At 32.9% G+C, this 27,600-nt stretch overlaps 1 protein-coding gene across 1 annotated transcript; it reads left to right on the forward strand.

Moving 5' to 3' along the window:
- LOC130642327 (uncharacterized) lies at positions 1-26,660 on the forward strand. Its single transcript, XM_057449416.1, has 50 exons — positions 1-15; positions 288-338; positions 617-661; positions 1,089-1,163; positions 1,914-1,977; positions 2,036-2,094; positions 2,145-2,237; positions 8,402-8,478; positions 8,564-8,630; positions 8,943-9,031; positions 9,293-9,338; positions 9,423-9,507; positions 9,710-9,798; positions 9,874-9,975; positions 10,101-10,172; positions 10,920-11,104; positions 11,313-11,391; positions 11,511-11,586; positions 11,676-11,730; positions 11,876-11,960; positions 12,043-12,111; positions 12,251-12,361; positions 12,572-12,652; positions 12,728-12,781; positions 12,995-13,148; positions 13,403-13,698; positions 14,084-14,222; positions 14,567-14,736; positions 15,614-15,742; positions 15,827-15,902; positions 16,666-16,768; positions 16,840-16,947; positions 17,134-17,209; positions 17,308-17,397; positions 17,492-17,558; positions 17,651-17,833; positions 18,438-18,755; positions 19,014-19,214; positions 19,362-19,434; positions 19,905-20,208; positions 20,368-20,586; positions 21,169-21,281; positions 21,416-21,593; positions 22,020-22,186; positions 22,903-23,204; positions 23,683-23,856; positions 23,974-24,255; positions 24,370-24,495; positions 25,206-25,521; positions 26,373-26,660. Exons 1-50 carry the CDS (start codon positions 1-3, stop codon positions 26,542-26,544), a joined length of 6,360 nt encoding a protein of 2,119 aa, XP_057305399.1. The 3' UTR covers positions 26,545-26,660.
- The last annotated feature ends 940 nt before the right edge of the window (positions 26,661-27,600 follow it).

Consider the following 27,600-nt stretch of genomic DNA (forward strand, 5'->3'; position numbering starts at 1 on the left):
ATGTCAGTTGCTACCGTAGTGCAGAGAAGCTATTGGGATAAACTATAGGACATTAAATGATTGTTGTATGGAAATTGCTTTATCGATCTGTTAACGTCGACATCAAAAGAAAAAAATTTGAACCTAAATCAGTCAGGCCATCTTTACGCTGTTCTGTTTTATTTACAAAACTAAAATTGGAAAAGTAGATTAAACAGCAGTTTAAACTTTTACTGCGTTTTTGCTGAAATCCCTAAGGAAAATATGAACGGTTTTTTTAAAAACGTACTGTATCCTGATGCTATTAGATGAGAATATCAAATATTTTGCAGTTGATTATCTTAAGCCTAGAATACACGGTAAGTTTAACCGGAACTTTTAATTGTAAGATAAAAAAACTTTTGTCAGTTTTATAAGTTTTTTAAAACGTGATAAATGTTCAATTTTTGCTAACTTTCTTCTATTCAAATTAATAAAATTATTAATGGCCATTATTTTGTTTTGGCAACTTAATATTACCTGTCCTATTGTTCCCCCCCCCCCAAAAAAAAAGGGTTATTTTACTGAAAAAGAACAAAATAGATAAATGTCATAAAATCTCTCAAGTAGAAAACAGTTTGGTGAAATATCGTTTAAGAGCAGTGAGGTCAGAATCGATGTGTTTTGTTCTATATGTTCAAAGGCAAGTATAGTCACAAAGTATTCCAGTTATTAGACACATTAGGTCAAAAAAACCTGGTTTATGTACCTTTACCTTCAATATACCTACTTTTGATACAAAATGCGTGACACGAAGAAAAAACATGTTTCAAAGAATTTCTTCCTCGCCCAAAAGTTTTTGTTCGGTTTACACGGTATATTTTAATGCGTGTTTCTTCTTGAGACAGGTTTTAATAACGACTAGGATTAGCCTGTTGCATCATGGTGAGTATTGAAATGTGGTATTAATAAAGGTCTATGACAACATACGAAGTAATTGTTGCAAACTACGTCACGACATTAACGTCTCGATAATATAACCGTATTTTGTCTGTCTCGGCGCATAATGGTATTGCAAGTAGCGGAGCACGCTAAATGCGATATAAAAAAGATTTACCGCATTTACCTAGTTTGAAATAAAGATTTTGAATATTTATTCTTTAATGCAGTTTTTTGCAAAAGCGGTCTCTGAAAAAACGTATTGTGTAAAATAAATAAACAGGTTATCTTAAGTGCGTGTGATAACAAAACAAGATGTTTAACCTATTCTCCAATTCGAGAAAGGAATTGAAGTTTAAGATGCATATTACCTTTTTGACTGAACACGTTGTAACAAAAGATTTCTTTGAGAGTATTTAATTTTAACACTCTAATTCAGCTATCTCTGATGTCATTAAAATTATTAAAAGTGAATATTTCTTTCACTTATAGTCACTAATTTTCCATTCCGTTAAACGTGCACAGTCTTTGGATGTGCTAAAAACAAAACAATTTTTTTCAAATTGCTTAGACTGAAAAGGCATTTTTAATCGAATAACAATAATTTAATTTGGTTGCGTAGAATCTATTGTAAGCTAAATAACCCCTGCATTATGTTATCAACGCAAGCTTAAGCCGAACTTTTACAATGCATTATTTATGTATTCACTGCAAAAGTACTCATAACTTATAAAGCTTTGAAACTCTTGTTAAGAATTTAGTTTAGTCAAACGTGCAGAACTTCTAGTATATACAGATCAGAATTTAGGTTTAATTTGAACTGTTAGCGCATCTTAATACCAGAATAAAATGATTGAAATGCATCAAGTTTTGTTAATGCGCGCATGCTTTTATAAATAGATCGGGATTATGGTAATAGGATAACTCAATGTAGATTTTTTAAAGCTTAACGGAGTGAAATTGCTGTGTGACTTCTTCAACAAAGTTAAAAATAGCTTAGTTTTGTTCTTATTTAGATGAAGTTAAATTATTTCGTCTTGGCTTGGCTTTTCCTGCTTGTCATCGAGAATGCTGCAGAAGGTAGGTCGCCAGATTTCTAAGAATTTTTTTTCTAATATTTTTTCGCATATTTTGAAAGGTCCATGTTTACTTATATTTGATAATAATCACATTACACATTTGCAATTCGTCGTTATGGTAGTGCCATTCTCATAATAAAATATTTTTAATCATAATTTTTAAAGTGATGTACTTTTTTATCAGAAATAACATTTGAAGTTGTGTATCCTGAGAGAATTCACCATTCAAGATCAAAACGAGATTTGTCCACCTTAAGTGACGTAAGATCTGCTAATTTTTACTATCTTCTTTAATATTTTTCTTCCTGAAATTGGCCGGCGCCAATCTTAAACTTTCATTATCAATATTGATTATGGGCCACATTTCGCATTCCTGCGGTTGCGGCGCCTGAGATAAGGGTTGTTCCTTAAATAGTTTTATATATGTTAATGAATGGTTTTGTTTTACTAAGGAAACATACTACAAGCTGTATATTACGCAGACCAGGATTTCGAATTATCAGTATCAGAAAATTTTATTTTGCAGAGCATTTTATAACGTAATTAGTGATCCCTATGACGTCATAAAATTATTTTTTGACCTGGAATGAGTTTGTACTTAAACATTCTGCAACTTTGTCAAGTTTCATCACTTAAACATAAATATCCCCCCTCTCCCCTCAGGGTTACAAAAAAGCTCGGGCATAAAAGGGTTAATACTTAAAAAATACTTGTTCAGGGAAAATGTCTCGTCATTTTCAAACAAGGATGTTACAATTCAAAGCACTTCTATGGACAATATAAATTACAGCCCTCAATTTTTAGTGTATTTTCTGATGCAAAATACCAGTTTCTACCTGTTTATTGTTGTCGTTGCTTTGTTAAGAATCCAACTATTTTATTCTCGCCGATTAACGTAATTAAAAGATTTAATTGCAGCATTCATATTATATACAATCTCGCAATATGTTTATACACGTACAGCTTTTTTTACGTCGTCAAATGCGCCAGTATTGTCTCCAAAATCTATTAATTTCTCTACAACATTAAGAATTTCTTCACGGCAGGAAGAACGAAACAATGGTGTATTGTGCTGGATTTGTTATAAGTTTGTATGACAAATTAAATTTTTTTATAAATCGGTACAATGAAATGCAAAGCTTTTACTGAAATCGTGGGAAAAAAGCCTGTCCTTTAGGAAGGATTACGATATAAAAACCTTCATTTAAATTTCCTGCGTAATATCTTTGTATTTTTTAATTTATTATACTGGTTTATATCTGTCTTTTCTTAACTATTTATACGGAAAGTCCGCAGAAATGATTGGCTAAAAAGCCTTTACTGCGGGATTTATACAGCGCGACATAACTTTAAATCTCATAGCAACCAAAATGTACTATAAATGTAAACAAATAGCTTCACAAGGGAATTGGTAACATACTGCATACTTACACAAAAATAAACTTAAAGTAAACCCACCAGAAAACTCCACCAGAAAAAGAACAAGGAATGTTGATAATTTTAAATCCGCTAACTTTTTAATATCAACATTCACCGCAACAATAAGCAGTAAGCAAAACAACGGCGAATGTGTGAGATAGACTCTTCTTCTGATAAAAGGATAAACTTTGGTTCAAAAAAACGTTTAATAGGGAATTAACTAAAAAATAACAGATGTGCTTTTTTGTAATAAAACCATTTCTACGTATAACGAAAACAACATGGCATAAATTTATTTTTTTTCATTTTTTTATGTCCAAAGTTTGTCCCCCAAGAACAATAATCACACTAACGGTCGCCCCCATTATCGAACAAAAGCCAATTTGTGACGTCACAAGCCGTACATATCTAAATAGGAGTTGTGAAAATTCACTCGCTTCTTGGTCTTTTCTAGAGTGACTAAAATTTATCGCGAGGTTCGGGGAGTAAAGAAGACAAGCTTAATTTTAGTAGACCGACATATCTGTAGAAAAAATAATTTTGAAGAATTTAACAACATGCAAAAGGAGGCGAACAGAAAGAAACTTTGATACTGTTTTGTTTGGTTTTGCTATCACAAAATCGCTTACTACAAAATCACTTTTAGTATACTTTATTGCGCATAATCATTACACATTGCTAATATATATTTTTTTTTCTCAAGTGATAACTCGTGTATAAAACTCTGAAACTATAATTATAACGGTTAAACATCATGCTATTCTGCAGAATGTATTTACTTTAAAATATGATAAATAAAATTGCTCTTAGACAATGGCAAGAGGCACAGTTTAGCATTCCATCGATTCGTTTATTCTGAATGCGTTTGTTTACATCCAGGCGGAATAATGTGACACAAGTTAATATTTTACCGAACGGCCGTAAAATATCCCCAGAACCAAAGCTCACAAATAAAAATAAATTAACAGAGTTCATGTTCACACTCTAATGAAGATTTTAAGCACAACTTTTTATCAGTCGTTAGTTCTCCTTTAAAAAAATTCTATATTTACATATTCGAATGTTTTGTTTTCTTTTCGTACATGTATTTAAAAAAAATGATACAATAAACTTCAAATCGAACGTTTTCTTATTAAAACCTGCTTCTTACTACCCTATCACAAGTAAATTTTTAGGAAATAATCCTGGTTTCTACAAACGCAAACAAAATAGAAATCAGTTAGTAAATACAATATAAACTATTTTATCTATCTCTTCCGAGAAATATTACCCTTGGTCAGCGTATCAATCTCGTAAACTCGCTCTATACTCTAGTTTTTGTTTGTTTTTTATCTTTTTTTGTCGAAAAATCTCAAACATCACAAATGAAATAGGATAGTAACAAAGAAAACGGACAAATTTAATTACACTTTTCTTTCGTACGTAATAAAACTTTTTTTTGTTTTTATTCTAGAGAAAATAGTCCCAGTATGCTACGATTACAATTTTACCCATGGCATATGACAAAAATCTTTAGGCGCTAACCAACCGTGTTTCGCAAACAAAGAATGGGCTCATAATTGCACTAATTTAAATATTTTAGTTGGATAGTCAAGAATCGGTCATGATTTGGCAATATTAAAGTTCAAGGTCATTACTAAGAATCAATTACTATTTATTTGCTGCAATGCCAGAATGCAAAAAAAGATTCTATAAGGGCTATGATATCCTTTTATCATATTCTTATTAATGTTAATAGAGACTGTTTGTAATTATGATGACACGATAAAATAGATTTTCAAATAAATTTTAAATAAAGCAATATTGTTGCATTAATGACGATTGCATTATGAATTCTGGACAAAAGAATTTATTTTTCAGCAGAGCATACACTAATAAGCAAGATACGAAAATGCCATGACATCATGGAGCACTAACACTCTATTTCGACATTATTCATTGTTTCCTTGTACTTTCTTGATGTATTGTAATAGCTTAAACCCGTATCCAGAAGTGTAAAAAGGCGAAGCCTCCATTTTAGCAACATTGAAAAGATTCTCTTTATAATAATTTGTCCCCAAGTGAGGATGTAATAAACCATAAGATATTAACCTCTTATGGTTTATCACATCTGACATGTTTTTTTTCCTCTGGGTCTCTGGTCCAATCCATCATCACAAAAGCATTTTTCCTTCTTTTTGCAATAAGGGTACTTGCCTTTTTCTGAGGAAAAATTAACAGGTGACTCAGATGTGAGACAGAAAAATTTAATAATATATATAAATACCAAATAAAGGCGTTTGCTAAACAAACTCACGTTACATGTTACAGTAACTACTGAGTTCAAATTTCATGCATTAAAAAAAGAAAATAAAGAAAACTTAAGTAACTCACAGGTAGATTTTAATGCTGACATTATCAAAATGCAAAAGTTTACCCACATTGAGCTGATTTAATAATAAGTGGCACGTTTTTGTGGTAAAAAAATGTCTTATTTTCCTAACAAAAAACAACATCAATAATATAAGAGATAAATGTTTTCCTCACTTCTCCTACCGTCACCCCTTCTGTGATAAATTAGGCATTGCAGTCAACTAAAGTAATTTATTTTAGAGAGTTTGTCCATTGTTACTTAATTAAAACAGAAATAGCCTCAATAACCCAAGCTCTTGGTGATAAAGAGGAAACAAATATTTTCGGCAATATTCTTAATTTTAAAGAAAATTTTTTCTTATTCAAGCATTTTCCTTTCGGTATTCTTAAATTCGTGTCTAATTAAAGCGTCGTGAGAAGGATTGTTTAAGTGACATGTAAATAGACACAAAATATAAATGTGCATAAGCTTTACAAAAGGTCGAAGGATAGCAACCTTTACAGCACGGCTCGTAATAAAATTTCGTATTAAGTTTTGTGGCAACATCCGGCGGAAGATTCGCGTATTAAGAAATAGTGCTTTGTTAGCGGATATTTCCGCTTCCCTCGAGTTTCACAGACACGAAATCATCTTATGCAATTGCACTTATGTACCAAAAAGAAATGTGTTAATTAAACAAGAGATCACAAATGAAAATGATCAAGAATCAATACTCTACGCACTTTCACGCCCCGCTAAAAATATAAACAGTCTAGTTAGTCTAGTTTTAGTAATAAAGAGGACAAGCGGTCAATTTAGTACCCATTTGTAAATTCAGTTTGCGTCATTCAAAAGTTAAGGTTTTGTTAAATGCATTCTATTTATTATTTCAGTATTTATTAATACTTATTTCTATTATCAAAGACCTGTGATGACATCGAAAGGACGTGTTGCAAAATAGGCCACGATAAGCCCTTCTGACTTAAATATTGTTCAATAGTTTACCTGCTGTGCGCTGCTCAGATGTTTTAATCCTCTCTAAAAGCTCAGTTCATAGCAACAGTTGTCTTCTATTAACAGAAGTGCCCTGTTAAAATTATAATAAGTCTAAGTATCTTTTTATAGAGTAACTAACGTAATTAAATTCTAAGTGACTATGAGAAAAAAGACGTTATTCCCCAATCTGTTGATTTTGAAAACCTATCGAGAAGAAGAATGCTGTCTGCATTGCTTTTTTTACATACCAGCGTGCAAATAAATAAAAAGGAAAATGGTTTATTCACACGAAACATACTTCTAATTATGATCAATAACCTTTAACATTTTACCAGGATTAGCGCACCGTTCATATAGATAAAATTACATTACCGCAGATGGCATAAGCTTCTTTACAACTTAATTTTAATCTCATAAAAGAAAAAGTATTCAACACTGCCATAATAGCTGAAAACGGCGTCTATACATTAAAATAAAGGTAAGGTAAAGAAAGGTTTTTTCACCGTGTCTTAACTTTTTTTTTTTTTTTTAATTATAACTGCTGCCCGTCATTTTTCAGATTTGAAACGTTTTATGCACGCTTTTTATGCAACCAACACAAACTTTTTTCACATGGAGCAATGTTGCTTAGGTTTCTCTCTTGTGCAGATTTAACTGTTTCTTACTTGCTAATTGTCACTTACTTGCTCAGCTAGTTTGGCGCACCAAAATTAAGTCATACTTATAATCACTTTCCTCGTTGAATAAAGTTGACAAAAAAAGTCCATGAGACATACATCTCAGTTCATTGTTCTTTCACTCTTATTCATTTGCTAACTTCAGGCTGGATGTTGCTTTAATGTTGCCTTGTTTTTTAAGGTATTTTAGCCTCATTTTCTGTTAAGATGTTACCTACAAGAACGCGTGTATAGCTACCATACTTCTCTACTGTCCTAAATAGAGATAAATTGAGAACTTCAAAGCTTTAACTATTCGTCTCTCTTGATGTAAAAGGCCGTAAAACAAATACATATATTTGCGTTGCCATTGGTTTGTCTGTCAAGCAGTGATGTTTTATAAGCCCTACACCTTCCAATCAACATGCATTGTTTTTAATTTGGCTGAAATAAATTGTTATTAGAAAATATCAATTAATTTCAACCAACTGTATAACTTATAGACGTTTTTTATATAATTGACACAAAGTTTTTCAAGAGCCATGCCATTTCTTTGTTAAAACGTTTATAAGTGCCATAGCAACCGTGTTGCTAAACGGACCCCATGTAATCTATATCCTTGAGTATTGCTCTTGCTCACTTTCTGAAGTTTCCCCGAAAGGTATTATTATAAAAGGCAATATCCCATAATATATTCTTGCCAAGTTTAATAAAGACAGCTTGAACTATCGCAAATTATTTAAGTTTAAATACAAGAATATTTGATACCCAGAAAGGCCAGTGTAAGTTAGGTTAACTAAAACAACATGTTGTAACTACCTTGGTAAATTCCATCAATGAAAGATATGGTGATAATGACATTTTTAACTCTTACTGCTTGCAATACATGTTAATTTACCTTTTAATTCGTAATAAAACCAAAGCAAACAACCAGTTCATTTGTTGCAATGCCTTGCTAATTAAGACGTTCGAAATCAAAGGGGTCAATTTAATTCTTATCAATATTATATATTTATCGATAGGATCAGCATGAAGATTCTGCAACTTACCACATCAAAGCTAAGCATAAGGATTACATCATTGATTTAAAGAAGCATTCGTAAGAACTTTTAATTGATGATGATGATGATTAATAAGCAAACTGACGACTGTTTTTTATTACTAACTTAAAAACATTTATTTAGGGGCATTCATCCTGGATCAATCTTACTTCGAACATTTGATGATGATGGCCTTGCTGTTCATAATGATGTGAGTATTTTTTAATTTCTATACTGTTTTCACAAATAAACAATTTTTCATAAGCAATATACTTTGCGTCATTAAAACATTGTGCGTAGCCTAAGTAATATTTGCATTCTTTAACTGCAAGTAATTTTTATACATTTTTCAAAAATAAATAAATAAATTTGCTATACACATGCGTTTAATAACTAGTTAGCGGAAAGAAAATGTCTCAGTGCTGAGGTTGGTGTAGTAGTTTTTAACATTTGAAACCATTAAAGTATTTTTTATCTGCTACATTTTTATCAATTCGTTTCCTATCTCTGCTCTGTTGTACAGCATACGCCTGAAAATTGCCATTACGAAGGAACAATACGAGGAATAAAAGATTCATCTGTGACCATAAGTACCTGCAGACGTGGGCTAACGTAAGAAGATTTTGTTCTTCGATTCTTAATGTACCTTACCATTGTTTATCTACAAAGGACACCTTGGGAACAGATTAAGAATGCTTCATAACTTAAGGTTTTTTAAGAATTGTGCTCTGTCAAGTTTCTCTATTCACAAATGGAGAAAATTTAAGATAATTCAGCTTTATTTAAATACGAACTGCATTTTAGGCTTCTATTTACACTAACAAGTGATGCTCATCTATATATTGGTTGTGAACTAATAGAACTTTAATTTAGGGGAAGTTTGGATGACGGTGAACATCGATATGACATAGAGCCAAATGTGAGCAGTTTTATTTAACTTAAAAAAATGGGTTTACGGTATGTATCTCTAAAAAATTATTTTATTGCCTAATTTTCTATAAAGGATGTTGACGGTGGTCACAAATTTTACAAAGTTGATGATGAAATTGACAGCATAAACGAAAAGTTACTGAAGGCTTCCTACCTTGGTAAGACTCATTGTTTTATACTAAATTAGTTTTTATTCCTCAATTCATTTAAAACTGGTTTTTCAGGGGGGTTTCATAACTTTCTTTACCCTAAATATTTATATTATTGGGAAACAGGTGAAATTGCGTCAAAAGCAACTAAGGCGAACCAGCAAGAAGTTAATTACAATAAATAACCCTCATGGAGGCTTTCATTATTTAGATCATGAAAATGTAAACAACAACTTTGAGGACGAGAAATATAGCGAGAAGTATAGCGAAGTCAGAAAGAAGAGAGACATAGCGAATTTGGTAAGATAATCTAACCTTCAAAATAATTTAATTTTTCGTATAAAAATGTTCATTTTATTTGGCTTGGCTACTTAGAGACCATATGAGTTGATCAATGTCGAGCCTCAGTATGTTTCATACCTTACTACGACACAAACAAGATATGTAGAGATGTTTGTGTGTGCTGATGAGGGATTGGTATGTATTTATCAGATTTGTTATATTAATGCATGCAAAAATTCACTTAATCTTGGAGGAAAGATTACATAAGTGCAAAATAACACCTTATGCTTTTACCATCTCTGTTACATTTCTTTACATAGTACAAAAGGTATAACAATGATACTAGTTTGGTACTTGAAAGAATTCTCAATGCATTGTTACAAGTGGACAAGGTAATTTTTACTTCATTTAACACATTTTTTTATAAAAGACTATTTTATAAAACTGGGAATTTGAGCACAAACGTTCTTAGCTTGCATCCTGTATATTAGAAGAACATGCATGTCTGTATGTATGTTCGTACATTAAGCTTCACCATCGCAATTTTCCTATTATGTGAAAGAACACAAATAAAAAATGTTAAGAAATAACTCACGTTTTTTCTTAAAATATACGTAAAGTAACAACATGTATGCAAATAAAATTACATTTTACTAGCAAATGCATCATCATATTTTTGAGTGCGAACACAGTATTTCAATTCGACTCCGCCATACTTATGTGTTCTTGATGTCATGTATCTTTCTGTTTATTGGTAATGCCTTAATTTTGGAAAATTTAATGAAACCTACGGAAATTGTCACACTGTCTTAAAATAAATTGATGGTAAACTTAATTGTAAGGATTTTACAACTCTCAATGAAAACATAAAATTTAAATATTTTAGTCATTAAAAAAACTTAATATCTTATGACTCGCGAAAAAGTCACTTTTCTTAATTGTAATTTCTCGTTTTAGGGCGATTTTTAAAAATCTGCAAACAAGGCTGAATTGTTTTTTTTTTAATTTTGAAAACAATAATAATCATGCAAGGAAAAGTGTATTCTTAGCGTTGTGAGATTTCATTTAACCACATTAATAATATGTCCTATAATATGCAATAATTGATGATTTTACCAAAAAGCATTGTATACCTTTAGGTTTATCAAGCAATTAATGTTCGTCTGGTGCTTGTTGCTTTGGAAGTTCAAACAAATGGTCCCACTTTTACGAGATACAAGACTGGGGGAAGTGATCTTAGCTCATTTAAAAATTATGTTAAAAATGTTATTAAGAAGACCAGTCAATTTAAAGATATTCGTATTGATAATGCTCAATTGATGAGGTCAGTCTACATTCTTGGAGTTACAAGATTTAGTGACTGTCATAGCAAATAATTAGGAACTTTTTTAATCAGCATCAAAATATAAAAAAAAATCATTTTCAATAATATTTACTTGCTTAAAGTAGTATCATTCTCAATTTTTTACTTCCATCACTTTATTTGAGTAATTGCATTGTTTGTCTATCACATGTGAATGTTTCCATTTCAGTCATTATTACTGGAGTGACTGTGCAGGTATGGCTTATGTAGGAACACTTTGTGGAAGTGCATCAGCTGCCGTCAATGCAGTAAGTAGCTAATACTGATATTGATACGACAAATGTTGTCGCTTCTCAGTAGATTCATCAAGCAGTTTCCAAGCTTCATAATAGTAGTAATACTGCTAATTAGACGACTTTACTTGTAGTGGTCGTTTGGAAGTATTAGTGGTCCTGTTGTAATAATTGGTCACGAATTTGGACATAACATGAATTTCCCACATGGTAAGCTTTTTAACAAATCTAAAGGGTTATTTAGCATAGCTGGAAATCTTTCTGACGAAGTAGCAGCACATGTTTTTTTGTGATTTTAGATGGGGACACATGCAAATGTTTAACACCAAGAGGTTGTTTGATGGGTGGCTCAAAGTAGGCGTATATCCGTTTAAGATACACAAAGAACGAAATTTAAGCCTAGATCCGTGTGATAACACAAGCCAAGAAAGAATGCTCTTTATCTACATACAGAAATTTAAAAGTATTAACCTTATTTGTTTGTTTGTTTAATTTTTAGATCTGGTAGACCTGGTTTTTCTGATTGCAATCTAAACAGGCTTAAAGCAAAAAAATTTGCTTGCATTGATGATTACCCCGTTGCGGTGAGTTACTTCTATAGTACGCAACATTTTGTAAATGCACTGATGCAACGATTGACATCAAAAATTACTACCTATTTTCTAGCCTTTATTATCCAAATGCGGCAATGGTATCAAAGAGCCTGGCGAGGAATGTGACTGTGGCACTCTAGAGGTATTGCATGAATTTTTATGAAAACTAATTCTAAATTCTTTCTTATCTGGCACCTTCCAGCTCATTTGTCACAGAACAGGACATAAAACAAAGTATTTAAATAGTGTTTACATAGTGAAAATGTTTTGTTTTACTGTAGACATGTGCAGCTAACAATGATAGCTGTTGTGAACCTCATGGATGTAGATTGAAACCACATGTGCAGTGTAGTTATGTTAATAACCCTGAGTGCTGCTCCATGCAGTGTTTGGTAAGAATTGGTTTTGTACTTAAAACATAAATAATTACGTCCTATATTAACAGAAAGAGCGCTCCTTTATACTCCCAGCAGAATCAACATAATCAAAGCTGTGGTATACCATACTTTTTTTATTACACATATATACTTCCTGGAACCTAGGTTTACGCCCTCCTGTTATTGAAACAAAAATACTAAAGAAGTGCTTTTAACGTTTTGTAGTATAAAAAGCAAGGTACATTATGTAGAGAAGCCAATGGAAATTGTGACGTACCTGAGTACTGCACTGGACTGAATGCTATAGTAAGTAACTCTTACTATATTTAACAATATGCATACTCTGGGATGTGATTTTTATGGTTTAATTTTAATGTCTAGTGTCCAACAGATCATGTGATTACAAATGGGATGCAGTGTGGAGACAGTATAAAGGTTACCTGGCTGTTTCTAATAGTTCTAGTCTATAATTCTATTATGTTATACACATAATTAAATTAACTTTGCTTTCATTGGCCTAATAAGTTTCGTTATAAACCCCACATTAGCTCAGCAGAGGAGATGTAATACGGTGAATAAAAGTGCCTTTACATTCTTTTTATTAATATTTGAATTTTTTACAACGAAATGAATTATTTTTTTATGAAGATGCTTATTGGAACACTACATCGATCACGTGAGCATATAACTACATTAAATCCAAAAGTAATTGGTCGCTATTTTAAATTTGTGCCGAAACATTGGAATAAGAATGGGTATGCTTGTATGAAGATTGAGATGGATGGTTGTGAATCAAGCCAAGGTGAGGATATTGTTAATTTTGTTTGCGCTTTAAGTTATTTATGAATATTTGAAGACCAAAAACGTCTTAACACAAGTAACCTGTTGTCGTATCTCATTTGCCTAACTCTTACCAAAACAACTTCGCTGATGGCATCATTTGCGTCTTGTTGATGTTAAATTAAGGTTAAAATCACAAGAATGATAAATTTATTTTTATTGTTTATTTGTTCTATTAACATGTTATAGTTCAAAAACGTTTTGTTTTGTTTGCAGCCGCTGCTTCATCGCCAACCCCTATTATAACTGAGCATTTGCACTATCACAGAGAAATGTGTGTTACACCCAACATTACTAGTTGCTCCGGAGATATCCCTGATGGTACTAAAATAATGTATCGTACAATGCCAAATTATGATTGCAATTACGAACATATGCAATTTATATATAAAACAGATGGTACTCTGATTCATAAATGCAGTGGAAAGAAAGTTTGTGCAAGTAACGATGGAAAGTATTGGATTGTTTCAAGTGCATGTGATGCAGAAGCATCAAAATATACTAGAACAGCGGTACGGTTTGTCATTTTCGGTGAACCAAAATTGCAGCATAAATACTAGTTCAGTTAGGCATGCGAATCTGTCAAATAAATAATCCACGCTATGCATATTTTTGAGTATTTTTAGACACGTAATTTCTTATTTTCCTGAACATTCCTTCCTTGCGATCTTTAACCTAAATGTTTCAATTTTAACTTTCTTATTTCTTATTCTTCGTATCTTTCTTATCTTTTTTACGAAAGGTTGGTTTATAAGATAGCCCTATTGTATTATTACAACTTCACTAATTCTAGCACTTCCCTAGTATTATTTCAGGTAATAGTGCAAAAGGAACATCCACATTTCTCTTAGATTCAAATGTTTTTTTATCTTAAACATCTGAAAATGTTTCTCTTAGGACAATTCGTTAAAACAGATAACATCAGGAAAATGTGCTGGCGCTAGAAATGGCTGGCCAAATTCTGGTGATCTCCTTATGTTAACAAGCACATGTGACGCGTCTTATCATAGATCGAAATTGTTCTTTCTCCATACAGGTTAGATCTTCCTTAAAATGTCACCTTCAGTGTATCTTGGGTCAGCATAAGAAAGTAAACGAGATTTAAACAGTGATAAAAAGTAATAAAGCTTTTTTTTCTCAATATTTTAATCGTGTAAAAACAGCACATTGATTTGAATCAACCTGTGCGAGTACGAACGTTATATATAATAGAATTATTGTCAAAGATATTGAAACAATGTTTATATCACGTGTTTTAAGGGCACTGGTAAAAATTAGTGCCTTTAGAATTTTCTAGGACACGCAATCCGCGAAAATACGTCACATATATTTGAATCCAAGTTCCCTTACAAATTTGTTGTGTTATTTTTGCAATTTTAGACTGTATACTTCCTCTTGGTTTTGCTAATGGTAAACTTCCCGATTCTGCTTTTTCTGCTGGAAATTACAGAGAAGAAAAGTACAATATTAAAAACATTCGTATAAACAAAAATGGTTGGTGTGCGAAGAGCAAGACAGATGGTAGTTGGTTTAAAATTGATTTTGGAAAGGTAAGATTATAAACTAATATATATTCTTAGATTTAATACTTAAATAACGTTTTGGAACTATGTTTAAACCATTTACAAGAAATTTATGATTCTCATCTAAAAGTGTGGGAACCTTCTTTAGCTTTTAAAGAGATATATCCAGGCAAAATTGGGCACAAACCGCCTCGCAGTTGACCACCATAACACCGGAAGTAGGTAGTGAAAAGACCTTCACGGCGGTACTGCACATGAACCATTTACGTCTTGTCTTCAACCATCAAGTCTTGAGAAGCTTATTACTTGTTGACCGAAAAAGGGTTTTTTTCAAAAATGGATCCTATTTAAGGGTAAAGAAATGACAAATTATTACTGGTTACCACTAAAGTTTGATGAAAAAAAAATATGTTTGTCGTGCTTGAGTGGACATAATTGCTTTATTTTTCAAGACAATGATATAAGAAACCTCTAAGTATAAAACGACCGTCACTAGCGGTTCTTTCTATTTCCGAAACCAGTATATTAATGAAACATAGTTGCTTTAAAAGTTAGTTATTTCAATTGTTTTGTATTAACGTTATAAAAATTAAAATCACCAGTTGAAAAACGATTTGGAATGCCTGGGAAACCATCCATAAAATATATATCGAGACAAAACAGCAAATCTCGACGTTTTTGTAATTATTTAGGTTATTTATATACTAGGGAAAGACAATTTGAAGTTATTAAATTCCATTTGTCAATGTTTGCAGCGAATTTGGGACTTAATATCTTAAGCCATGTGGTTATATCCCAACTCGCTTTTTGCCAATCGCCGCAAAAGTACTTCTCTTGACATTTTCGTGAAGGATAGTAACCAACAAATTTTGTCCTGGACTATAGTTTTAATTATATATCTTAGCGTGTGGAAGTCTCCCAAGTTAGAATGAAGGGAACCTATTGGAATTGGATAACAGGCTATCAACTTATGTATTCGGATGATGACGTACAATGGCATGGGTACAAAGAAAGTAGCGCAACACATTGGAAAGTATGTCGACATAACTCAAAGTGTTAAAATTTCTTCACTTCAGGCAGAACATGTTTTCCACAAAGTTTGTTGACTTTTTTTAAGGATATGAACAGTTACTGTTTTAATGGAGAATGCACTAAAACATATGATCACCAATGTCGCAGTTTGTGGAATGCTGGTATGAATAATTTCCCCTTTTCTTAAAATTTTTTAAATGGTTTTTTTATCAAATATGTCTATATATTTACAAAATATGTCTATATTTCTAATGAGACATAGGCAGGGAAATCCTGCATTCGTTATGCTTCTTCAAATACGTGAAGCGCGAGCGACAGGTTCTACCCATCCTTGTGACAGTCCAATTTCGGGATGTTGTGCGCTAATTGGTTCGTTTGAATGTCATAATGTAGAAACAACATAAAGTGCGGGTAGCATTTATTAAAATAGCTACACGAAAATCCATAAATCGAAATATTTTCGTGTGGCACACTTCCTTCTAGGTGGGACAAAGGTGAAAAGCGAAATCCACAGTAATGATTCACCCAGTCACTTAACGTCCGTTTTCCATGGGTTGGACGGGGTATATTAATGACCCTCTTCCAATCTGATCTAGACTGTGTTAGATCTAAACTCAACTTCCTCTGTATATATGTATATTGCAATATCGGAAATATTTTGTTCTTACTGACAGTATTAAACTGGGCGTGGACTATCTTGTTCTATTTTTATTTTAAAATAAGAACGTGTCGTAACTTTAAACGTTTTAGTTTTGCGATAAATGGGTCATTAATTATGGTAAAATAATTTCAACTAACAAGTACTGAGGGAAAAATCCTAGAAGTTCAAAATATTGCCTTGATCACCTATTTTTTCAGCGCTTTTTGTTCTAAAATGTCATTGTTCGAAACTGTTGCAATTTTATCTCATTGAACATTTCATAGACGCAAAGAAAGCTACCGATGTCTGTTGGTCAGAATTGAACAGCGCAAATCTGAGTGGCTATGGAACATGTGATCCAACAAAAAACATCTCTTGTACTACAAGGTAAATTCAAAAATATTCTTAAAAAGTTATATTCTATCTTAATTTTGTTATTATTCTGTTTGGTGTTATAGCAATGTCAAGTGTGGACAGCTCCAGTGCGAAGCTAGTGAAACAAAACCATATTATGTCGACTATGGTACACAATACAAAAAATTCACAATTAAGGGTGCCAAATGCAGGTGTGTACATATCCCTAAGACCTTTTAATGTATTAATGAACCCAACATACTAATTACATAACAACCGAAATATCTGACTCATCTCTGATTATTTTGTGCTGAATATCTGCCATCTTTGTTAAGACTAAAGAATTAAATATTTATATTGACTAAAAAGAAAAGCTTGTTATAATATTCAATTTTCAGCGGAGCTCAAATAACTACAAGTGAGCAGGTTGGGCTTGGTATGGTGACTGATGGTACTAAATGTGGTGATGGAAAGGTATAATATTTGTCCCATATATAACATCCGTCTATGTGTCAGTGCATTGAGAGCGATATACTTGGAATTTTGATGGTTCTGGCAAATGATATCTTTAGATTTGCGTTAAACAACAGTGTAAGACACCTGTTGAGCATGGTTTTACAACATGTCCATCTACCAATGGTGTTGTTTGCAATGGTAAAGGAGTAAGGCGTTTGTTTTTTTATGTAACAGTCTCTATTACGTATGACGCATAAACAAAAACATATGACGTGTATATTAATTTGGTGGATTTTTTAGACTTGCCAGGCTAATGGAAAATGTCAATGTGAGGGTGGATATAATCCTGACAATGGTTGCACAAAAAGTAAATAATTGATTTAGATTCTATCGATATAAATTGAAACTGCAAAGCAAAACAAAAGTTAATACAATTCCTATCTACATTTGTTTTTATAGAGTTTGTTCCTGTTGATGGGGTTTGGGGAGAATGGTCCCAATGGACGGTGTGTAGCAAAGGTTGCAGTACTGGTACGCGAAGAAAACACCGCTTCTGTAATCAACCCATTCCTAAACACGGCGGAGAAGATTGTCCGGGAGCAAGATTACAGGAAGAGAATTGCAACACAGAGACATGCCCAAGTATGTCAATAGTTATTTTTTTGTAAAACCTTTCCTTACCATGTATGCTTCTTACACTTGTCTAAGTTCATTTGCGAATGTTAGAGTTACTTAGATTATCAACAACCTTAAACTGCAGTTATTTGTGCAGATTCTGAATTTTTCGGACTAGTGCAGTTCCCTGTTTAGATTGTTCTATAATGAGGAGATCGTGGAAAGTCATTTTTGAGATTTCTTACCAAGCCTACACATTTGCTTAAGCAAAACTTTTGCTGCCTAAGGGCTGCAGATAAAGTGACGAGATATGCTGTTTATAAAATATCGGGAAAAGGTCGGATTGTAGGTGAAATAAAGTATAATGTGGAAAAAATTCATTTTGTATGCAAAAACAATAAATTTTGTTCTTCTTCAATACTTATAATGTGCAATGTTACCATTGAAAATAGAGTTATCTGAAAAATTTTTGTTTGATAATGTTATTTCCTTGTTATTATTAACATAATAGTTGAGAATAATACCTTATTTTAAATAAATATGAATGAAGTGGGAAAAACATTAATTTCAACGATTATATTAAGCCATCCTTGATTACTACGCGTATAAAGCCAGATATCCTTTAATATAGTTGGACGTTCGTGCAAAGCAATTAAAATGATCCTTGAAAAAGATGGGCGAAAGGTTTATGACGGTATATATACAATAAAACCAAGTAGTGACGTAACGTTAAGTGTCTACTGTGACATGACCAGGGATGGAGGTGGTTGGACTTTGGTTGTTTCGTCTCATTCAAACTCGTGGACAGCTGAAAATGTGAGGCTAAGAAATAAAGATTCACCTAAACTTAAGGAAGATTATTCAATCCTAAAGTATGCTGATTTGATAAAAAGAAGTTACTTGATAAACGATACAAAGTTTCAATACAGACTTGAAGCTGAAACACTTGGTAATATAAAAAATTTATTGTATTCCAATTTTTAATGTCATTCAAATGAATCTTACACTACACTTTGTTACTGGGATTGTTATAGCAAACGCCTTAAAGCTAATGTTGACTCTGTTCAACGTAGAGCGACATCAATGTCTTTTACGCCTGCGTAAAATTCTGATATTTTTACAAGTTATAAAATAATAATATGAATTTCCTTTCCTATTCTTTAACAGCCTGCAAAGGAATAAACAGTATGTTTTGTATTACTTTTAGGGTACTGGGGAGGTGTATTCGAGGCAACAAGTCGTTACAAGGTACATTCCTCAAATAAAAATCAAAACGACGTGAAGATAATTAAGAAATTTAATAATTGGGAGTTCAATTCGAATGGAATTGAGCAACGATTGCCATATTTGCAAGGACATAGATTAACGACATCAGGATCAACCAGAAATCATTGGGGAACAATAACAGGTATGCCTGTTAGCTATAGAAAATTTTATACTTTTCTAAAGATTGGATATATATTATATTATTTACAAATAATTCTTCAGTCTGATTATAATAGTTCCCTCTGCTGTTACCAAATCTAGCATATTAAAAAGCTGTATTTTTATTTAGATAACAAAGCAGGTTATCATCCATCAGCATGGATAAAAGGTCATCTTAAAATGCAAAAGCCTGAGAGTGTTTGGTGAGTTGGTAACAAAGTAGCAACCCTTTGTATATATACAATTTTATTGTTGAGTTCTATCACGGAGATGGCGTAGTGGTAGAGCATTCGGCTTGCAATCATAAGATTTTAGGTTCGAGTCCCCACTCCGGCGCACTTTAAATATAGTGTTGTCAACCTATTTAGTGTCATCTACTGACCGCTAACAGGCTTGTGTGGCAGTCAAGCAAGTTAAAGCAATGCTATACGTATCTCTAGCGGTAATGTAAAAAAGTTACAGTTGGAGGGGAGGAAGAACCAGCCGTTAGGGTGGAATCCCTAACACATTAAAATTTTTCGTTACTTAATTACTTATGTACATTGATTAAATGAGTATAAAGCTTCCGTTTTTCTGTTAAAGTACCACAGTAATGCCCACGAGGCTCTGTATATACAGAGTGTTTTGTTTGTTTGTAGTAAAAAGGTTTTTAACCTCTTACTTCAATTTCTAGGTACTGGATTCGTGAAGGCGATTACCACTATCCAAAATCATGTTTGGAAATTATGTTCAGAGGATTCAGTGAGAGGAAGTTTTCAAGTGGTGTGTATAAAATTGAACCAAGAGCGGGTAAAATTGTTGAAACGATGTGTGATTTTGATCGCTATGCTGGTGGCTGGACGTTGTTAACTAAATCCTCATCAAGACACAGTTGGACGAAGGAGAAAGTATTGGAATTCAATTCGAATAATGCAGACAAAAAAGAATACTCAATTTTAGGACTAGTCGACAATATCAAACATTTTGATGATGGAGAGGTACAATTGCGTTTTTTTCAAGAATGGTTTAGTTTACTTTGGAATGTTTTATTCTAGTTACCATATTGACTGACCCCATTACTTTTAGAACCGATTTTTCGGTCTGTGACTCCTTTTCCTTTTATTCCGCAATAATATAGATCGCCTTCTTTATTTCAGTCGAGCTTTGAGTACATGATAGAAGCTAATGGGGCAAATAGCAATGGTGGAATATTCTCAAGTAGCGTGGATTACAGTTTATTGACATGCCCGCCGTCTTCAGTCAAACCTAAGTTGATCAGAAAATTTGGAACATGGGATGAACAAAAGGAGAATATTGCCAAGTATCCATTGTTCTTAACCTCGAAAAACAGTGTCTTTCTAACAGATTGCACTTCTGTACGTTGCATAGATCTATTGTATTGCTTTCGTATACACTACGTTTCCATGCGATTGTTGTGTGGTATTGCTGTTAAGGAACTGAATGTGGCGGTTTTTTGTTGATTTTGCGATTTTAGTTCTTTTTAGCAGACATGTTTCTTCTTGTATCAAACAATTATTAGGAAAGATCTTTATTCGAAGATGTCTTTTACCAACTAAGAATTGATTCCTTATAAAATACAATGCATGAGCATATCTTACTTTCTTTCCTCAAACATCAGCAAATTTTCTTCATTTGTACTAGGTAAGATGCCATATTTATCAACATTTAAAAACATTAAATTTTTTTAGTTTTTTTTTTTTTTAACTTATTTCTTTTCCATCTTTTCTTTTTACATTTAGCTATCGGCGATGTTCAATTCTTGCTAAAATTAAACATGCATATTTTATCAAAATTCAGTCGGCGCAAAATTTAGTTTTTTTCCGATAGTAATTATTATAATGCGCCATTTTGTCTTTTGTCTTTTTTGCTTCTGTTTTTTTTTTTTTTTTTTTTTGAAAAACCAATCTTCAATTTGCACACATTATAAAATGTTTTAGGATGGTACAGATACAAGTGGTGCTATTTTGACTGACTCTACAAATACAGGAAGTTACATGAGTAACTTGGCCGACCCATCAAGCATTAAAATTTGGATCAGAGAAGGTGGAAGGTACGAATTTTTTCTTTTACTTTCCACTCAAAAAATGATTTATAAAGAAGAAATCGTATTAGCTTCATGGTCGACTTTTATTCTTCTTTTAACCTAACATTTACTTATGAGTTTTACACTTATTTTTTACACAGCCGCAAGTCTTGCAATGATTTGAAAATTCATGGTTATCATAAGGGTAAAACGGATTATAAGGACGGTTTCTACATGCTAAAGGGGTCACAACCGGTGTACTGCGACATGACAACTGACAAGAATGAAGGATGGACATTACTGGTCACTGCATCATCGAATGGTTGGTCATTTGAACAGGTAACACCCTAACATTGTTAAAACCTTTAGTTTGTTGTAAAGAACTATTGACGTGACATTTTGCTACAGCAAAACAAATTAACAATTTTAATGACCTTACTAATCTTAAGGCAGAGTTATCAAGGACATATTAGAAACAAAAATCGAGTGAAAACAATAAATTACATTGGGTAGTTGCAAAGGGATAACAACTACGTTTGGGATAATTCCTTGATCGAGTTCGACTCTAATACTTTCCATTGCAATTTCAACAAACTTTAAAAATTTAATTAAGGAAGTATTTAAGAAGTCTATAAGGATATGGCTATATTATTAGTTAAAAATATCGGTGAAAATAAAGGGAATTTCACCAATAATACATTATTAATTGTTTCTTAACACGACCCTGTTCTTTATCCTTAAAACTGCTTCGTTCTTTCTTCCTAGACTTTGTCCCGATCTCCATTGCTACCTTCTCTTTATGAAGACTTTTCGATACTAAATGAAGCTAACACCATAAAAGCATTGTCTAATGCAGACACATTCAAGTATATGATTGATGCTCAACAAAGAAGACATTGGGGTGGAATCTGGAAAGCACCTATTAAATACTCGTATGTTTCTAAAGTAACTGTAGTGCAATACACAAAATTTCAGTACGAAAAATTTAAAACAAACGCTTCCTAAGCTGTAATTAACCTTTTTGTTTAGCAGATAAATAAAATCGTCATAGAAGATTCACTTTTTAGTTTTATAAAATTTGTTTTTAAATTCAGTTGGATTGTGATGATGATTTTTCAAAAATTCTTAACTGAAGTTATTTGAAATTTTTCTGCCGAAAGTGCTTTATTTGTTCAGAAAATAATCCGCCTGTTTACACAAAGTAACCAATTTACTTAGATGGGGGTTATTATCATAATTATAGTACAATTACAAAAGTCCCGGCTTTTAAATTGATTCACAGAGTGATGTTTTATAAACTAGTTGGTTGCCCGTGGGTAAACCCATGGGTCCACGCGTCCTTGTTATTCCGCATTTCGTGTCTCTCGCTACTTGTGATACCATTGTGTGCAGAAACTGATATACGACGGTTATTATTAAAGAGAAGGTAAGATAATTAAAAAATGACATAAAACTAAAACACAAGCTGTCTATTTCTCAAATGAGACATATAACCGTACCCTCAATTTTAAAAAAGCTACAATTTTCAGTTTCTCCCTTCAGTAGTATCATTACGCAATGTAGCAGGTGTTATGATCAAATTACCTATGCTTTTTGACAATTCGTGATTTATTAAAACATTTTTAAACAATAAGCTTCTTGTTTTTAGCTTCACATCAACTAGTAAGGGACGCGAAGACGTTGAGTTGCTCAAAAAATTTAGCGAATGGGACTATGAAGTAGACTGGTGGCGAGGACCTAGAGGACGCATGCCTTATCTTGGAAGAGCATCCAAAAACAAAGCATTCTTAACAACTGCCAGTTTTGACGACTACACGGAATGGGGGTCTATTGTATCTAATAATTCTGATGGAAATGTACCATCAAAATGGATTCACCCACAAATGAAAAGTCCTGGCGTTATTTGGTACTGGGTTAATGAAAATGACTGTGATGCTGATTATAAAAAAAGTATAAATCTTTTATAGCTTTTCTTTTGGATTGGTCAAACACTGGAATTTTAAATTGTTGCAATGAGCCATATCATGCACGCCTAGGACGCTTCATTACTGCAATCCAATGCTTCTATAATACTTCGGTATTTAAAAAATAGTTTTTTCCTCTTCTTTCATATTATCAAAAAAATAGAAAAAAATATTTCCTGCAAAAAACTATTGGATAAACAGTTTTAGCAAAATTTCTTTGGAGTATGAGTTTAGAAATTTTCAGTGAGGATTTAAATAAAAGCATGTATTCTTGGTTGGCGCAGAAAAGTATGATTTTTATAGTGAGATCTTCGACGCTTAAAATATGCAATACGTTTCATAATTTTTTTTTTCGTGACAAAAACTGATTATTCTTAACAAAAGAATTAAACTAAGTTAATGAACAAGACCGGGCAGTTTCAAGGTATTTAACAAGTTTCGTTAAAAATCTTTTTCATTTTTAGTTGATGGAAAATACAGCACCTGGACATTGTGGACCCCATGCTCTTCATTTTGCGGCACTGGCACACAAGCAAGAAAACGAGCCTGCAATAGTCCTGAGCCACGTTGTGGTGGTGATCCGTGTGAAGAGACAGCCAGTACGGAAGAAACTCGAACTTGTACCGGAAAGTGTTCAGGTAGCTACGTTTCATAAATATCCGTAAATACAATTCACTATGAAGATTGTTCCATAAGAAATAATATTTTTTGCTTCATCTTTAGTGTATATTTTTTATTATAAATTTCACCAATAGAAACATCTATTCGAACGCCAGATGACGCTTTTTGTTTTGAACCAAAAAAAGGCGGTTGTAAACCAGATGATGAAACAGTTATCGTTCTTCGTCCAACTTCCTCCCATTGCCACGGTTCCGAAGCTAAATTTGTGTTCAATTCTGCTACCGGTGCTTTGCTTCACAAATGTAGTGGAAAGCCTGTCTGTCTCAAAGGAGGTAGCTCAAATTATGCCACCCGACTTGTTGTTAGTGCCAACTGTCCCTCGCCTACTACCGCCAAGCATTTATTAAGGACCCTTTGTAAGTATATTTTTGGAGTACAACGGTAAATATGTGACTGAAATAATATTTGTTTTTGCTCTATTTGTTATTTCTTTCACATGTGACTGAGAAGTAATACATGCTCCGTCTTAGGGAAAAGCATTCAATTCAATACACTCTGTCTGGATCCGTACGGAGGTTCAATAAGAGATAACGTCGAAATAGCTTTATGGAGTGGTTGTACAGTTGCCAAAAGAAGATTCATAATGACTAACCTTGGTAAGCAAGTTTGACCGAGCTAAAAATATTGAACAATAATTCTACAAGAAAAGCCAGTACCCAATATAGAAAACAAGAAAAGCCAGTACCCAGGAAAAAAAATATATATATGTGCTGATGAAGGTAATGTAGCCGAAACACGCGGCTTGTTAGGTGGTCATGACCTTCATCAGCCCATATATATTTATTTTATTTTTTTCTGGTAGGTGGCAGTGATTGGCGGAAGTGAAGGCTTGCGCTGGTAGGCTTAAACCCGTAAATGGGCTCGATCCTGTAGTGAGAGAAAAGGCAATTGCAAACTCGTCTCACTATTCGACCAATAGCTCAGTTGGCAGAAGGGGGGGGAATAACCCAATGGTCGCTGGTTCAAATCCCGCTCGGACCAAGTTTTCACTTTCGCTTATAGAGATCACCTCCACTTCTGTAAATTGTATAATGTATATACGCCTTGTACTGTATTCTACTACTGTTGTTCTACTACTCTTCTATAAATTGTACTGTTCTACTACTGTTCTATAATATGTATACTGCACCCAGAAAAATAATATAATATATATATTTTTACAATGTGGTGATAATGTGTTGCCTTCCTAACATCTTTCCCTATAAATATATTGCCTGAGTGAGTGACAAGTCAGTCTAGCAATTCAAAAGCGAGGTTTCAAAGGTGACAGTGATGATTGTTACGACGGCATATTTTTTGATTTTAGCAAACGGTCCTGTTGTAGCTAATTATTTTAATAACATACAAGATTCTGCGTTCGCCAACTTAACATCCGATCCACGGTATCCTAACTCACCAACAGCTTCTGGTTTTATTGACAACTTTGATTCAGCTGCGAATGTTGGTAGCAAATACGGTTTGCAACTGCATTCCTACTTTGTTGCCCCGCAATCTGGGTTTTACAAGTTTGTTGCAGCATGTGATAACGTATGTCAAGTGTACCTATCTACTGATTCTGATCCTGCAAATAAAGCCAGCATTATTACTGTCACGTCATATACCAGTCGATATCAGTACAACAAGTAAGTGACAGATTCTCTTTCAAAAGTTCCGTTTTCGCAGTTCAATGTATTTCTAAAGATATTGGTTGATCAAAAGTTCTGTAAAACCTCTAGTATTTATAAAATATAAGTGCAAAGACTACTATGATAAAGTAGATTTTAAACTACTCAATCGTCACAACATAATTGAGTAGAAAAGCTGTGGAAGATATGATGAATATGAAAAATATATAAAAATAATAGTTGGTAAAAATTTTTGCCCCCAATGCATATAAGTGGACATTTCGGGTATTTGGGTACTTGTCTTTTTGCTTAAAAACTAGCCGATTGACTGAAGGCCGTTTTAAAGTTCATATGGAGATTTAAAGCCAGATTGAAGTTCGTCTGGAAAAAATTCTTACTGGGGATTAAGTTAGCGATTAGCTGGGAAAATTATTAGTTATTGACCCTCCTCAACACTATACTTTATATAATTTTTATATATAAGTTATAGTTTTATTCAATACAGAAAAAAATACAAAATCGCATCAAATAAATTTAAATACTAGCAAAAGAAAATCTGAGGGAAAGGACACCTGGTCACTGCATATAGGCTTAAGAAATCTATATATATATAGTACAGACAAGTTATCTACTTTGTAGAAAGAGACAATAAATAAGAAAGATTTCTGACACATGTGTATATCTAAATCTGGACTGCTTGTGTATTTGTATTCAGTATTATGTATGAACTATTCAGTAGCCTGTTAATAAATGTACGGGTTCGTCCCTCCTTAATAATCGCATTTCGTGATACTGTAGCACGACGATTCCTTTAGGGATGGACAGACATAATACGACTAATAATAACATAAAGATGTAATATCTTCTAGGCGAACATCACAGAATTCAAATGCGATAAAACTGGCTGCTGGTAGTGTGTATTACATTGAAGCCATTATGATTGAATTAGGCGGAGGTGATCACATCTCGGTTGGAGTTTATCTTCCTGATGGAACAGGAATATTGCCTATTACTTCTGATTATCTTACTATACCAACCTGACTTTAAATACGTTTTCTGGCACGCTTAATAAAAGTAATTATTGTAAAGCACGATTAGTAACGGGACATTTATGCACTTTGACCATTTTATAACGAAATACATAAACGCACGATGAAGACAGATCATTGTAAAGGATGTAACTTTTGGGAAACCTTGATACCTCACCTGTTCTTACTCTCTGCTTTCGTTTTAAGCTACCTGTCATAGAAGCCTGTTTTTAGTAAGTTGCGCTCCTCAACATGCCAACTTTATGATTATAAAAAATCCATAATTTTTCCAGGTTCACGTTAATTAAAAGTGTTACAGACAGGTATGATGTAACCAAAATAAGCCATGCAGAAGATCCAATTTATGCAAAAAGGAGATAGGTTCATTAATCTATTAAAAAATAAACCCTTGAGATGGATTACATACAAAAGATTTATGAGGTGTTTTAGCCCTCCGAGTTCGCACCTTTTTCTGCAAAAACACTTTTTTAGGCCAAGAAATAATTAACTTTCTGAAGCTGAGGAAAAAATCTAAATAGTTTGTGCTTGGTACCTTCGATACCTTAATTCAGCGTTATAAAACAGAAGGACAACCTTTCATAACCACCTAGTCATTAAATTGCAGTTGAAACAAGGGGAAAAGAATATGCGTTACCCAACTTTTAAGAAGATAATGGTTTAATTAGTTAAACTTTCGCAAATTTAACAACTTTTCGTTTGTCCTGCGAAAGTTCAATTCTCAAAATTTTTAAAAATGACCATTCAGAAAAGTTTGTTCAGTTCAATTAAAACTTGCTTATAGAATTATAAAAATTAAAAATAAAACGATGCTTCAATATGCATCCCGAGAAATCAAGTAACAGTTTCCAGAGAGGGTCTTTTCCTCATTTACATTACAAGCCACTGTATGAAAACGAAGGAAGGTTGCCGCATTCCTTGACTATGTGAAAAAAAAAAATAATAAACGTCCGAACATTGTACAATACTCCTTTTAAACGTGTGCAGCTTGAGTTACAATAAACAATCTATTCAGAATTTAAAAATCTCTATCGAATTAACCCATTGAAAA

Source organism: Hydractinia symbiolongicarpus, chromosome 4 (genome assembly GCF_029227915.1).
Source record: "Hydractinia symbiolongicarpus strain clone_291-10 chromosome 4, HSymV2.1, whole genome shotgun sequence".
Classification (NCBI taxonomy): domain Eukaryota; kingdom Metazoa; phylum Cnidaria; class Hydrozoa; order Anthoathecata; family Hydractiniidae; genus Hydractinia; species Hydractinia symbiolongicarpus.